This window comes from Meriones unguiculatus, chromosome 6 (assembly GCF_030254825.1).
Source record: "Meriones unguiculatus strain TT.TT164.6M chromosome 6, Bangor_MerUng_6.1, whole genome shotgun sequence".
Classification (NCBI taxonomy): domain Eukaryota; kingdom Metazoa; phylum Chordata; class Mammalia; order Rodentia; family Muridae; genus Meriones; species Meriones unguiculatus.
The window spans coordinates 69,344,499-69,358,903 of record NC_083354.1 but is presented as its reverse complement, the minus strand read 5'-3'; the positions used below and the strand labels follow the sequence as shown (position 1 = coordinate 69,358,903).

General features: G+C 40.7%; 1 protein-coding gene across 2 annotated transcripts in view; it reads right to left on the bottom strand.

Moving 5' to 3' along the window:
• Positions 1-130: 130 nt before the first annotated feature.
• Positions 131-14,405, bottom strand: part of Poc5 (POC5 centriolar protein) — a 34,428-nt gene continuing 20,153 nt past the window's right edge. For both annotated transcript variants that reach the window (XM_060385596.1, XM_060385597.1), the window contains exons 10-13: positions 13,498-13,651; positions 9,509-9,771; positions 3,282-3,458; positions 131-514 (exon numbers count right to left, since the gene is read on the bottom strand). In XM_060385596.1, coding sequence (XP_060241579.1) covers positions 371-514; positions 3,282-3,458; positions 9,509-9,771; positions 13,498-13,651 — 738 coding nt within the window. In that variant the 3' untranslated portion in view covers positions 131-370. The remainder of the gene's footprint in view (positions 515-3,281; positions 3,459-9,508; positions 9,772-13,497; positions 13,652-14,405) is intronic.

The window sequence follows — 14,405 nt, the reverse complement described above, 5'->3', positions numbered from 1 at the left end:
AATGACAGTAAAGTTCCCTTTCAAAGTGTGTAAATTACAACTAAGTAATATGGAAATGATTCTTTTAGGAATAATGTATAGAAAAAGATGTATATTCTTCAATGATGCAATCAGTAGCAGGCTGAACATGTTCAGAACCAAGTTTTTTTTTTAATTAAAAACTTCTACTTAATTCTTTAAATAAAAATAACATTAAAATAATCTCTATATACAGTTACAAAGGATGGGAAAGTTTTTTGTAATTCTGGAAAGATGAACATGATGTGTCCATGATGTTCTAGCAGTACAGAAAAGTCATAACCCAAAAGCGTCCCGCTTCCAGGAAAGTCCTTCGCAGAGAAACGAAAAGACCTGCGTGTGGACAGTCCCTCTAGTCAACCACTTTTATGGACTGAACGCTGGAGAGAGACTGGGTGTGGGCTGGCCTGGCTCCAAGAGACCTGGAAGTTGGGATGCCAGCTTCGGGATGGATGGTCCGTGGGTACTTTGCAGCAGCTGCTTGAGGAATGGTTTGCTGTGAAGATAAGAGGCTGCTTTAATACTCTAAGAGTCTAGATGTGAAGTATCATGTCATCACCTATAACCCAAACCGACAGACAATAGGCATCCCATAGATGCAGGGCCCTGGGTGGAGCTGCCGTTCAAACAAACACCGTAAAGCCCTTCCCTGAAAAGCAACCCACTGGTTCAATAACCACATTTAAACCAGGGCCTTTTTTCAGTGTCTCGGGAATCACTGTTTTAAGGGGTCTAAGAGGAAAAGGTCGACAGAGGTCAAGTACAGAAAGTGACTTTGTGGTGTCTGGACTGAGGGTCAGCTCCAGATAGTTCCCGCTTTATTCTATCCAGCCTAGGTCAAACCATGGTAACATAGACCTCAGGTTGCACTTGGGAACAGACTGGACATTTTACAGTCATACAATAGACGGCTTCCCAGAAGACATGGGGCTGGTTCCCTTAATATCTCTTTCCTTAATGGGCTCTTGCTTTGTAGCCCAGGCTGAACTTGTGATCCATCTGCCCAGCTTGTGGAATGCTGAGAATAAGAAACATGTCACCATACCTGGTTGGTCACTTTCTTAAACAAGAAAAGAAATGGATGTGGAGAACAAATACAGATAGACAGAGGGCAGAAGATGACCTGCATACCAGCTCAAAGTCCCAGAGGACATCAAGACATGAGTGTTAAAGAGCTGGCTCAGTCCACAGAGGCTCCATGGAAGGATACGCACTGTGCATATAAGTATGTCACCCATGCACATGAAAAGGGTTAAGGCCTTATTGTACCTTCTACAATGTCTTAGTAGCTGCTAGTGGCATTTCTATCAAGTTAAGTTCTTAGCCATGTACACAGACTTCTAGTATAGGCTCTTCCACTAAGAAAAATTATCCTTAAGATATTTCAAGTACAATTTTATGCGTTAGAGGCAGTTAAGAGGACCTGGGTTTGGTTCCCAGCACTTATGCAGTGACTCGCAGGAATGGCCTCTGTGGACACCAGGAAGACACATGGTGGTGCACAGACATGTGTGGGCAAAACACTCATACACATAAAATTTATGAAATGCATTAAGCCAACATATTTACCATGTATTTCCAAGACTGCATAATTTTCTTTAAAAAACAGACCCCCTCCCCCGAGACAGGGTTTTTCTGTGTAGTCTTGGCTGTCCTTGACTTGCTTTGTAGATCAGACTGACCTCGAACTCACAGAGATCTGCCTACCTGAGTGCTAGAATTAAAGGCTTGCGCCACCATGCCTGGCAAAAATAAACTTCTTAGAAACAGGGTTCTCATGTGCAATTCTGTCTTAAAAGTGAGAACTCCTCTATGGAGAAATAGAAGAGTAGTCTCCTATCTTAAGGTATCCTATACAGATGTCTCAACTATAAACATCTGGATAACCATTACAAATGGGAGATTCTTGCAGCTGATATGAAATTTTAGTTGCCAAGCATCCATTAAATACAACACGATTTATCAAAACTGTTTCTCCTTGAGGATGGGTAAGAGAAACCTCAGAAACAGAGTAGAGTTCCCATGGGTATTATGATCTACAAAATATGGCAGAGCATGAAATTAGCTCTAGAAGCAAGTAAATACCCAGCAGATGGGCGAAGGTGCTACAAACAGATTTGTGCTTTACTGGCAATAATTGTTTCTGCTAGTTTTAGATCTTGATTCCCGGTAAACAAAACAGTATAGCGGACCACAACTGAGTTGAGGAGAATAAGGAAAGCAGGAAAGGACAATACAATATTGAGAGAATGAATGATCTAGGTATGTAAATTCTACTCCATCAGAACAAGAAGCGAATATAAAACAAGCTGAATTTTGGAGGGAGAAGGGAAGTCAGACATTGGAGGTATGTAGGAGCTATTGGAGAAATGATATAATTATATTTTAATGCAATAAAAAACTTTCTACTTCCCCAATTTTTTACCCCTCTAAAATGCTCGGGCTGGAGAGGCAGCTCAGCAGGTAAGAGCATGGGCAGCTCTTCCAGAGGACCGAGGTTTGATGCCCAGCACCCGCATAGTGGCTCACAACCACCTGTAATCCCAGTTCCTCTTCTGGACCAGCATACACATGGTGCACAGACATACATGCACACAAACACTCAAAGATTAAAAGAAAAGAAACAAAAAATCTCATGTTCTTTTTCTTATAACATTTTAGTAAGTCAGCGTTCCTAGTGGTCTTGTAGTTGACAAGTGCCTCTGTATGTCACTTTATTTTTTGTATTATCTCACTTAACTCAGAATCCTGACAACGTCCCTGAAGCTCATTAGTCTCACCAAACCTACTACTGAACTCCTGGACTTGATGTCCTGTCCAGATGCAGCAAAATGGAGATGATGATAGGGAAGGTCATCCTTACCCCTGCTTCCAGTCTACACAGCTCTCTTTACAGCACAGAAAGTTCTTGCAACTCACTATCTTTTAATGTATAGATATGCTGGGTATGCTATTACAAGAGACTGAAGAAGTCAAGGGCAAGAAGACTCTCAGGCAAGGACCTTTTCTTATAGTCAAGTATCTGTGGCACGATAGTTGGTTTACAACTGTTTTTCGTTTGTCTGTTTGGCATGGAGTCTTTACATAGTTTACTTTTTCTATCTGAAGATTTTGTTATGCCATTTGAAATAAGCATATTTCTTAACGGGAAATTTATTAGGTGTGGTTTGTACAGAAAAGAGTAAATGGCAAAACAATGGCCAACCATGAATGTCAGAGCTGACTAAGAGACACACTCACGAAGACTTCCTTCCAGGACTTACCACTGTGACTGGATGATGCTTCTCCACGACGACTGAGCTCATGGGTGGAGAGACTCCCATTATAGCCAAACTGCTGTTGACTCTAGTTTTGGAAGCAAAATCACACCGGCCCGTGATCCGAGCTGTGATTGTCCTCCCGGCTTTCTGTTGTGCTGACGTCACAACTCTTGGCATGTACTACAAAACAAAAACAAAAACTCAGTGATGGAAGAGCCACTGCACAATTTCCATTAGCAGTTCTGTAACTTTCAAAGAAAGCACACAGTACTTAAAACCTAATGAGAGAAAGAAAGTGAAACAGAAACCCAAAATTCCCTAACTCCAAAATATTCCTCCAACCTTGGCATGCCCACTATTTTAATAAAGTTTTTGAGATTTAAACCCTTAATTTGAAATGACAGATTCCTAGGACGTCTCCTGTGCGTCGTCTTAAGTTTCCTTCAAGGATCAAGTCTTGAAGTAAAACCACATCAACACCAGCATGCTGGTGTTGGCAGCCTGTCTGTGCACACATCTGTGCCATTTTATTTCATGCAGCTTCTTTACAACCAAAGCAAACCACATACCCACCTCTCCTACTCACTCTCTGTAATATCAACCATTCTCTGTGTGATGACTTTAGTCCTTAAGTGGAACTATTGTCATTACATGTTTTTGTCCTTCTTTAAAAAAACTTTATCAATATGTTTCAATGAATACAGGCACCTAAAATAATTTTTATTTATTTTTTAAAGATTTATTCATTATATTTTTATATATGAGTGCTCTGTTTTTACGCATACCAGAAGAGGGCACCAGATCCCATTACAAATGGCCGCGAGCTACCATGTAGTTGCTGGAAATTGAACTCAGGATCTCTGGAAGAACAGCCAGTGCTCTTAACCATTGAGCCATTTCTCCAGTCAGTGAAATAATTTTTAAAGAATGATTTCATACAACAGACTAGTTTCTTTTTGTCTGTTCTCTTCCTATTGCATTTAGTTTTTTTTTTTTGTAAAAACATTGCAATTATTTTTGTAGGAGTACAAAAAGTGGCTTCAACATTTAAAGCTTTTATTTGTTAGCCTGGGATGATACTGAAGAAAGATTACATGTATATCGAGAGTGATGTATAATTTTCTTTCTCACTGTTAAGTAATTACATAAGTGCTCACCACAGTGTAAAGTTGTGGTCTTTGATTAACCTGTAGTTCTTCATTAAGGTTTCATATTACATTGTAACTTGTCAGCTCTTTAACTGTTGGCCAGAAGCAGAAGGACAGCTGCTAATCAAACAATATAATAGCTTCAAACATCTGGGCAGGTGACTCGAACTTGTGAGTCCAGCACCTGGGAGGCTAATTCAGGAGGACCAGAAGGATCACAAGCCTAACTAAGATGCACAGTAAGATTCTGTCTCAAACATTAAATACACACACACACACACACACACACACACACACACACACACACAAATCAGCTGGGCTGGGAATACTACCAAGTGGTTTTAGTCTACCATGAATGGACCTATGGGTTTGATCCCCAAGCTCAACAGATAAAAAAGTTTTAATAGTTCCTGATGAATATTAATGTCGCTGAGGGACTGCAGACACTTATCTAACTATAAACATTCTCCCTATGCATTTTCTTCCTTCTTCTTTGGGTGTTCATTCTGCGTATGTATGCTTGCACATGCATATGCACAAGCCGGAGGAAGATGCCAGGCGCCTCTCTATTGCTCTCAGACATAACACCTTGAGACAGGGTCTCTCACTCAAGCAGAAGCTCCCTGTTCCATTTAGGCTGGCTGGCTGGCCACTGAGCTCCCAGGCCACCTATTTGTCCCCTGCCCATCCCTAGCCTCCTAGGCTAAGGCTATATTCATGAGCAACCATGCCTGGCTTTATTGAAAATAAGTGCTGGGATTTGAAATTATGTCCTCAAGTACTTTTACAAGCTGAGCCACCTCCCCAGGCCCATGTTTTATTTTCCAATGTCCATGCTCTTTAATCTTATCAGTCACTCTTCTTTCTTGAAGGAGAAAATAATCAGCTTTGGACAGCTGGTATAATTATGCTCTTCTAACATGTACTGATTTTGGAATAACTAAAAAGGCAGTGTGAAATATTAATCTAAATGCATGTTTTTAATGGTTCTTCCAAAAGCACTGATTGAGTATTGGTCCCCCCATGGTCTGGCCCATTCAAGGGTCTCGCTTTATCTTCACTCAGCTGCAGATGATCAAAGGTGTCTACTGAATCAGGGAGAGGATAATCAAAGGGACTTGGGGAAATTAAATCAACCACCCTCCAAAAACAACACTTAAAGAATTCCTTTAAGAGTCTGGAAATAATTCATTCTAGTTCTATAAAAACCTAAGCAAAGGCAAAAGTGAAGCAATTAATTCTAGGAACAAAAAAACATGGAAATGTCATTATATATATATTCACGGCTTAGCTATATTTACACAGGAATCTCAAGGACTGGTTTAATTTAAAGCTGGAAAAGCTCTATCTAAACATTAACAAACAGGAAGGAGGAGGGTGGGGACAGCAGAAGGATAAGACTCTGCCAGAAGGCCAAATCTCTGTCCATAGGAGGAAGTCAACGGAGAATGTTTCAGATTAGTGAAGTAACAGCGACTGAACACACTGCTCAGGAACAGGTCCTGGGGAGAAACAGCCAATGGCCTGCGGAGGGGCTGAAGGGCTCTGCTGAAAATGTAGAGACTGCTTTTTTAATTAGTGAACTTCAAGAATGTTAGGGTTTTAAGACATTCACAGAGCTGCAAACTGGCTCAGTGGTAATGCATATACTGCTTTTCACAGAGACTGAGTCTGAACCCCAGCGGCCAACTCAGCTGCCACACAACCCATCCGCCTGTAACTCTTAGCCAGGGGAACTGGCACTGGGAATAAAAAGCCTCAGCAACTAATGATCAAACTGGGCCCAACTCAGCCTCTAACTGTATGGCCGTCCAGTGACACCTGAAGGTGTTAAACACGCCCTCCATAGGACTCACTCACCAGGAGAGGAAGAGACTGCAAGAAAAGCTTGGAATGAGAAACCCCAGAGTCGCCATGAAATACGGATCAGTTACCTTCCACTCAGCTAAGACCTGCTTTTGGATTCGTCCAATGGGATGAAAAGAGCTCCTCTGCTGAAGACACATACAAAGATCCTATCTGCAGCCGCACAAGTTTCAATGGCCTGCATGTCGGTGAGAGTTGTCTGCTTCCAAGGGCTTGCCACTTGCTAATTGTGTTGTCTATACAGTAAGCAGAGGCTGGAGAGGTAGTGCAGTTAAGAGCACTTCCTGCTCTTCAGAGCACCTGGGTTTTGTTCTCAGCACACAGTGGGTGGCTAAGCACCTTCAACTGCAGCTCCAGGAAAGCAGAGGCCTCTTTTGGGCATCTCCCACCACACACAGCACATAAATTCACAAAATACTTAGGTAACACAATAGTTTAAACTGGTGAGAAAAAGAGCTGTGTTAAAAAGCATAAGGATGTTTTAGAAAAGACTTATATGAAAATTATTAGGAAATACTGCTGTTAAATCAGGGTGTGGGAGAAAACAAAACTCCTAGTAGACAGTGGTGAACATTTTGCTAGTTCATAATATTTTGCAGAAACTGACATTGAAAAATTAAAAAAAAGAACACCCTGAGTAAGACTTATACTAGAAAGGTGGATTATTTACAGCCAGTGACCACACCTAGCCTGGCTGTTTATTGGAAATTGGCTCTTGAGCATGTTACTTACTGTTCCTACTTGTGTCAGGGATTAACAGCTACTAATCACATCCACAGGGTTACCCTCTATAAGCCTCAGTTTCATTGGGAAAATGGGAAAACAGTGTCAAATACCTCACAATACGTGTCATTTTCCATTCTGATGGATGGAGAATTAGAGGAAAAACGTCAGTAAACAGTTTGGAAATGACCAAGAGCATTTCCCTCAGTGGCTCTGACTGCACTGCTAGACTCAGAAGCGTACAGCGCCACCTACTGTCCAGCTCTGTGAGTTGAAACATAATCTCCTGGGATAACCGTGTAAAGTCTTTTGGGGGTGTGTGTGTGTGGTGGGGTTGGGTGCAGTTGAGACAGGTTGGTCTTATACTTCTTTTTAAAACAAGATTTAAAACAATATTCAGAGCGAATCTGAGTCTGTGAATCACACAAAGGAGAAACCCTTACATTGTACTTCAGAAAGGATTTCCTGTGAGTCTCCTTTCTCCCAATTTTTCAGGTTCTTGCTGTGCATCTGTGTTTAACACCTTTTGGATTACTTTTTACTACCAACTAACATTTTCGCCATATTCTGTCTTGAACATTTTCTGTGGTTGACCCAAGTATCACACTAGTTTTTTTATATACACCGTACTCTTCCCCCTCCTTTTACTGAAGATAGATTTTTCCCTCACATACCCTGATTAGTTTCCCCTCTCTACCTCCAGTTCTTCCCTACTTCCCTCCCATCTGAATCTTCTTCCTTTATGTGTCCATTAGAAAACAAACCGGTCTCTAAGGGACAATAATACAGTATGATTTTAAAAAATCAACACATCAGAATTAAACAAAACAAGCAACAAAACAAGAGCAAGAGAAGGCACAGGAGTCAGGGTCCCATTCATTCATGCACACTCAGAAATCCCATAATGAGTTTGAGGCCAGTCTGGTCTACAGAGTGAGCCAGGACAGCCAGGGACAGCAAGCTCACTCATGTGCCCACCTGCAAGCAGGGTCAGGTGCAGATGCAGACGCTGACGTAGTCCTATTTTGATAGAGATTCTGAAGAGTCTAGCTCTGTATATGTTATCTGCATACGCAACATGAATGGCAAATCAGAAATCTGAATAAACTCCTCCTGTGTTTATTCTGATGAGATAATCTAGGATTGCACTTCAGAATGGATAATCATGGGAAATAAAGACAGCTGAACATATGTCACGGTTGAAATTTTGTCTAGTTTTGAAGTCAAAACTCCACACATTCAGATTTCTCTTACTATGTCCACATGTATGCTATGCACTTTAACTTCAGGCAAGAGCAAACATGGCAAGTAGCTGACCTCAACATAGTTTCCTCCAAAATTAGTAGCTCTAAAAGAATGAAATTAAGGTGGGCTAGAAGACTAAATACAACCATTTGTCTGGCCAACTCTTGGTCTCTCTCCACTTAAGGAGAGCTCTCTAGCCTGACCATGGCCTGCCAGGAAGGACTTAAGACTTAAAACCAAGCCGAATGCTGCTTTCATAACTGTTATCTCAATACTAGAGAGGCGGCGAGACAGAAACTTGCTGCAAAGTTGAAGCCATCCTGGGGTGAGTGAGTCTGTCTGTCTGTCTGTCTATATCTCTGTCTCTGCCTCTCTCCAACAGGATAAAAAGTAAAAGAGAGAGATAAAAGACCTACAGTCCTTCTTGCCATCTTTTCTGTTGTGTCAGTGGCTAGAACCAAAGAGAGGAAACTTTAAGCTATTCACATGCCTTTGTGTGCGGGCAACACTGGACAGGAAGGAGGGCTGCAGAGCTGAGTCTGACAAGTCTGTGGCTGTCTGTGGGTACTCTCTTCCCCTGAGTCACCGCCATGATGGGCTCTGTCAACAGCTCATTAGTAACCACAAATATACACTTCACACAAACTCTCTGCTCCTGTTCAACACTTCTAAGCACTTCCCTCATGGAAAAGTGTAATGACTCAGGAAAGACTGTCTTTCTCCTCATTTTAACGATAGATTAGAATTAACATCTAACAGGGATGCAATCACTTGTAAGTGATAGGTCACCTAGGGAAGAAAATGGATAGAAAAATATCTATGAGCCTCCTAGGTTCTTGAAAGCACCTACTAGTTTGCTTCAAGGAAAGTCCATTCTTAACTCTTTCTCAAAGTATTTTTTTCTGAATAGTTTTAAAAATGTAAAATAAATTAAGGTGAGACTAAATACAACTATATCTGTAATAGTATTTTTGGATTATTTTTTACCCCAAATTAATGCTTTAGCCACTTTGTCTTGAGTACTTCCTGTGGGTTGGCCAAGTATCACGTTAACTGTTTTTCTCCATACTCCATTTAGAGCTCTGTGGGGTGAGAGCCTGCCTGGGTCTGGGGCTTGGAATCACACATACAAAACCAACAAATGAAGAAATACAAAGCCCAATCCCCATACGCACATGACACACATCACAAGACACACATGCTGTTGAAGTCTTTTATACTTGTAGCACTTGCACAAATTGTACTAACCATTTCTTCTGGGGCAGCACTAGCTGAGGATCCACCACCAAGAACAGAGACAGGAACATGAACAGAAGAGGCAGATGTAGCTCCAGCAGAGGTCATGGACGCAGCGGAGGGAACGGCAGTGGCGCTGCCCGCTACCGTTACAGATGGCAGCAGCTGCAATGGAACTGCTGAAGGCATGGTGGACGAAGAAGTGTCCACATGAGCAGAAGGTTCTCTTCCCGGACCACCACTCTCCTCCTTTTTATTACTCGTGAAGTCTGTCCCTACAAATCACAAACCCATTCTATTAACAGTAGCCCAAATGAAGACTAATACCCTCCAAACAAGGAAAGGACTAATGGCTAAAAAATAGTCTTAATGAAAATGCAGATAAATGTCATCTTGGGGGTTTACTGTTCATTTAATAGCATCAATGTTAACTGGCTGATGTCAGTACTAACCACTATTAAATTCAGATGGGATGAAAGCTCCAACATGGAAACACTAACAAATGATCTGCTTAAACGTAAAAGAATGTGCTCTGCTGGAGTTTGGCTAGGTGTGCTGCCATGGAAACACAGATACCGTGGGAACATCTGTTGGGCACACAGGGTGAGAGGGTTTATACAGCCTTTCCTGCTCCACAAAGCCATCTTGACAAATGGTCTGGTTTAGGGCTTTGCATTTATTTTCCCATATCAACATCCTCCTCATTTCCATTTATTGTTCCTGTTTTGACAAAACACAATGTTTTCACTCTTGACATTTTAACAAGTCCTAAGTCAAAGAAACAAGTTCTTCCAAGCAGACAAGCATCCCCTGCTGAACTAAGTGCTGGGGTGGCTCCTCACAGAGGACCTCATCCCGATCTGCAAAGTGGATGGAGTCAAGTTTCAGAAGGAAAGACAAGGGGCTGCACCCAGTCTGTGATTTCCCCTCTCAGAATTAGAGTTAGCTAGTTTTCACTTGGAGTATCTCTGTGTTTGAAAATGTAGTGAGATGTTGCAGATACTGAGGAAGACATTGTGTTTAAAGACTTTTTACCTGTCTTTCCATCCAGATGCCTGGCTGTCAGCTATTTCCACATTATACACAGTACTTGTTACCTTGTTAAAGTTTTAACAGTTATAGTCCCAAGATTCTTCCAACTCTGGTGAAAGCAACTATTCCTTTTAAAACATCACTTATAATTTGAAAACTGCACACACACACACACACACACACACACACACTCCCCTATCCTCCCAAACACATATCGTCCTGGACACACACCTCCCACCCGACCCCGAGGTTTGACATGTTTTTGGCAGAAAGTAACCCTGCATGGCAGATTCACATGACTTAAAAACAGCAAAAAGGTCAGGTGTGAACAGGCAGGTGACCAACTCTTGCTGCTGTGGGCTCATTTTTGAAGTTTCTGTTCACAGTAACTTTTGGGTTTACTGGCTCTTCTCTCTTTAACTGGGAGATATCTTTCTCACTTTTCTACTAAGACTGCTTGAAACCTCAACCTCCATTATTTTAAGGATGCTTTAAAATGAAGGCATGAAAACCAAGTAAGTTTTCATGGGACTGAAATTGTTTCAATGAAATGAGAGTCTCATAAATAAGCTAACTCCCAAATAGGAGTTATTTGTCATGTTCTGCCTTTTTCATAAAAAAGATTTAGCAGAGTGGGTGAGACGGCTCATCTGGTGACGGTGCTTGTCACGAAACCCAACAGTCTGAGTTCAATTGCAGAAAACATGGTAGAAGGAGAGAACTGACTCCTACGGATTATTTGCTGACCTCCACATATGTGCCATGGCCTGTGTATGTCCCTCCTTCCCCCAAATAGATACATAAACATAATAAAAAGCAATAAAGAAATAAAAGGACATAATAAATAACTGCGAGTTAATGTGATAGCCAGATCATTTGGTATTAGTGAGATGTACTAGTCATCCTTGAGATATTCTAAGTTGCTGGTGTCTAAACTGCATTCAGTCCACAGGCCATGGCTAATTCTGATAGAAAAATAGGCCCAAGAGGAGGACTTTCACTATCAGTGAAAGAGGGATAGGAGAGGAAGAAGGAGGGAGGGTGGGACCCAGAGGAGATGAAGGAGGGGGCTACAACTGGAATACAAAGTAAAAAATGTAAATAATAATAATAATAACAAAGTAAAAAATAAAACTGAAAAAAGAAAAATATGCCCAAACACCATCATTCAGTAATATTTATGACTTAAAGAACACGTTTGGTGACACTTTAAAATAAAGGCAAGCCAAGCACAGACAAGTTTTTCACAGGAGAGATCAGTTGTCTTTGATATATCAGCATAGTTTCCAAATGAATGTAATATGAGGCAACATTACAGGAGAATACAATGTTGAGGATGCAGTGTGAAGAAACGGTTAGGCACTTACATGAGCTTGGGAGACTGATTTAAGGCAATCTCTCTTAAGCAGGGTCTTGCATGACCGTCCTGCCGTATAGAGTGCCTTTCTCTCTTCACTGCCTCTCCATAAGAGCCCACTGAAGCAGATATATTACAGACTTTGCTTGCACCAGTGAGGGAACTGGACCCACTATAAGCTGATAGCAAATGGTTATACTTTCTTAGCCATGTAGAATAAACTACTACACAGAGACTCCATGTATTACATGAACTTAAAAAAAATAGGTTTTAGAAAACTATGACTAGTTTAGAAATATGCAATCAGCAAAACTGCCCATGAAATTTGGCAATTTTATGCAAAAATGAAAATAGAAAATTCATGTTTTAGACATTAAATTCAGGCATTAAAATTATTAGTTTAAGAGGGTCTCAAAATGTTAAATGTTAAAATTAAGCATTACTTTGGCTGCACATGGTGATGCATGCCCAAAATCCCAGTCCTCAGGAGGCTGAAACAAGACATGAATTTGAGGCCAGCCTGGGTTATAGAACAAGATGCTATCTCAAATAAATAAATACATAAATGAACAGAAAGGAGGGAAGGAATAATTTTGACACTTATAGAGCAATTTTATTTCAGAACATGGCTGCTCTGGCAAGAGATCACATCCAAAGACCTCCTAGGTCTATGTGATCTGGCTGGAATACACACATGCCTTTAATCCAGGAGAAAGGGGTAAGCAGATCTGAGTTCAAGGCCAGCCTGGTCTAGAGCAAGTTTCAGGTAAGGAAAAGCTTAGGTCCAGGCGTGGTGGTGCATGCCTTTAATCCCAACCAATGAAGGTAAAGTTAGTTTGTAAAAGCAAGCAGCCATGTTTGAAAGTGATGTCTAATTGAGTAGTAGAAAAAGTGACAAATCAGAGAAAGATCTGACAGAATAGGATATGCCCAACTGTCATGAGAAGAGAGATGAAAGGGAAGCTCCTTAAGGGTTAAGAGGAGAGGGAAAGAGAGAGAGAGAGAGAGAGAGAGAGAGAGAGAGAGAGAGAGTTTTATGAGGACAGAAATAGAGAACTCAGGTGAATCAAGACTGAATGAACCAGAGAATGAAAAGGAGCCAGGAGATTAGAGAAGATTGTTTGAGTTAGTTTGAGGCCAAGAAGAACAATTCAGAGGCTGAGAGAGAAACCAGATTAAATAAATCACCTGGGAGAGCCAGAACAGCTAAATTGAATGAGCCAGAGCAGAACTCAGTAAAAACAAGAAAAGGTGAGCTTAGTCATCAGTAAATCTCAGAGGCTGAAAATATTCTAGGCCTAGATTAGATCGTATGGAGACTAGACACTTCCAGGACTAAGCCTAGATTGGCTGACAGAGCCTCTAAGACAACAAATGAAACAGGTGAATAAAAGTTCCTTTTTAAGATACTTAGCTTAAATAAGAACTGAGAGTTCTCTCCATCAGTTCTAAGGTACAGGTAACAATGAACAAGCTAACTCTTATAGTGGATTAGAACTGGGTACCACAAATGAATGATGGAGAGACAAGACATAGCCATTGCAGAAGATTAGCTCCAGAGACTCAAGCAGAATAAGCAGACTAAGAAGAGACTCTTCCATGAATTGCTCACCTGTGTCATTTTTGTTCTGAAAAATGGTCATGGCTTCCAGGTTTAAAGCACACACCCCTCTCATGAATGCTTTCTTCATGGTGTCTTCGAAATGTTCTTTTTCTTGTTGCAGTCTTTGAATTTCAGCTTTTGCATTTTCCAAAGCTCCAGAAAACTAAAGAATTACAAAAAGTTTGTGTGTGTGGGATTGAAACACAAGAAAGAATATTATTGTCAAAAAATAGGTTGAGGTTATGCTTTGCTAATTATCTATTTATTGATTTAATTTTTTGAGACAGGTCCCTATGTAGCCTACGCTGGTCTCTAGCTTGCTATGTAGACAAGGATGATCTTGAAATCATTCTCTAGCTCTCAAGTACTCAGAGTATAGAAATGTGCTCCAATGCTCAGCAAAAAGGTGACTTTGTCTGTTTAAAACTATCTGCCTTTTATATAGGAAATTAAAACGTATCTATACAAGCCACACATAACTCACATTCCTTTCCTCACATTAGGAAAAACCTAATCTTTGTAATATTAACAGAATTTTAAAAAGTAAATGTTTTACATATAGGCGTGGTGGTACATGCCTTTACTTCCAGCACTTTGGAGACAGAGGCAGGCGGATCTCTGTGAGTTTGAGTCCAGCCTGATCTACAAAGTGAGTCCAAGACAGCTAAGGCTACACAGAGAAACTGTGCCTTAAAAACAAACAACCAAACAAAAAACAAACAACCAAATAAATAAATGTAAATGCTATTTATAGAATTTAAAGTACATAGTGAATTTTGATAAAGCCTACTTTCCCGTAGACCAAGCCTACAGTCTACATCTTTTCTGTATGCCATTTTGAATTGTAGAAATTACATATATTACAAAATGTACTTATTTTTTGTGTTTCTACATGTTTGTGTGGACGCATGTATATG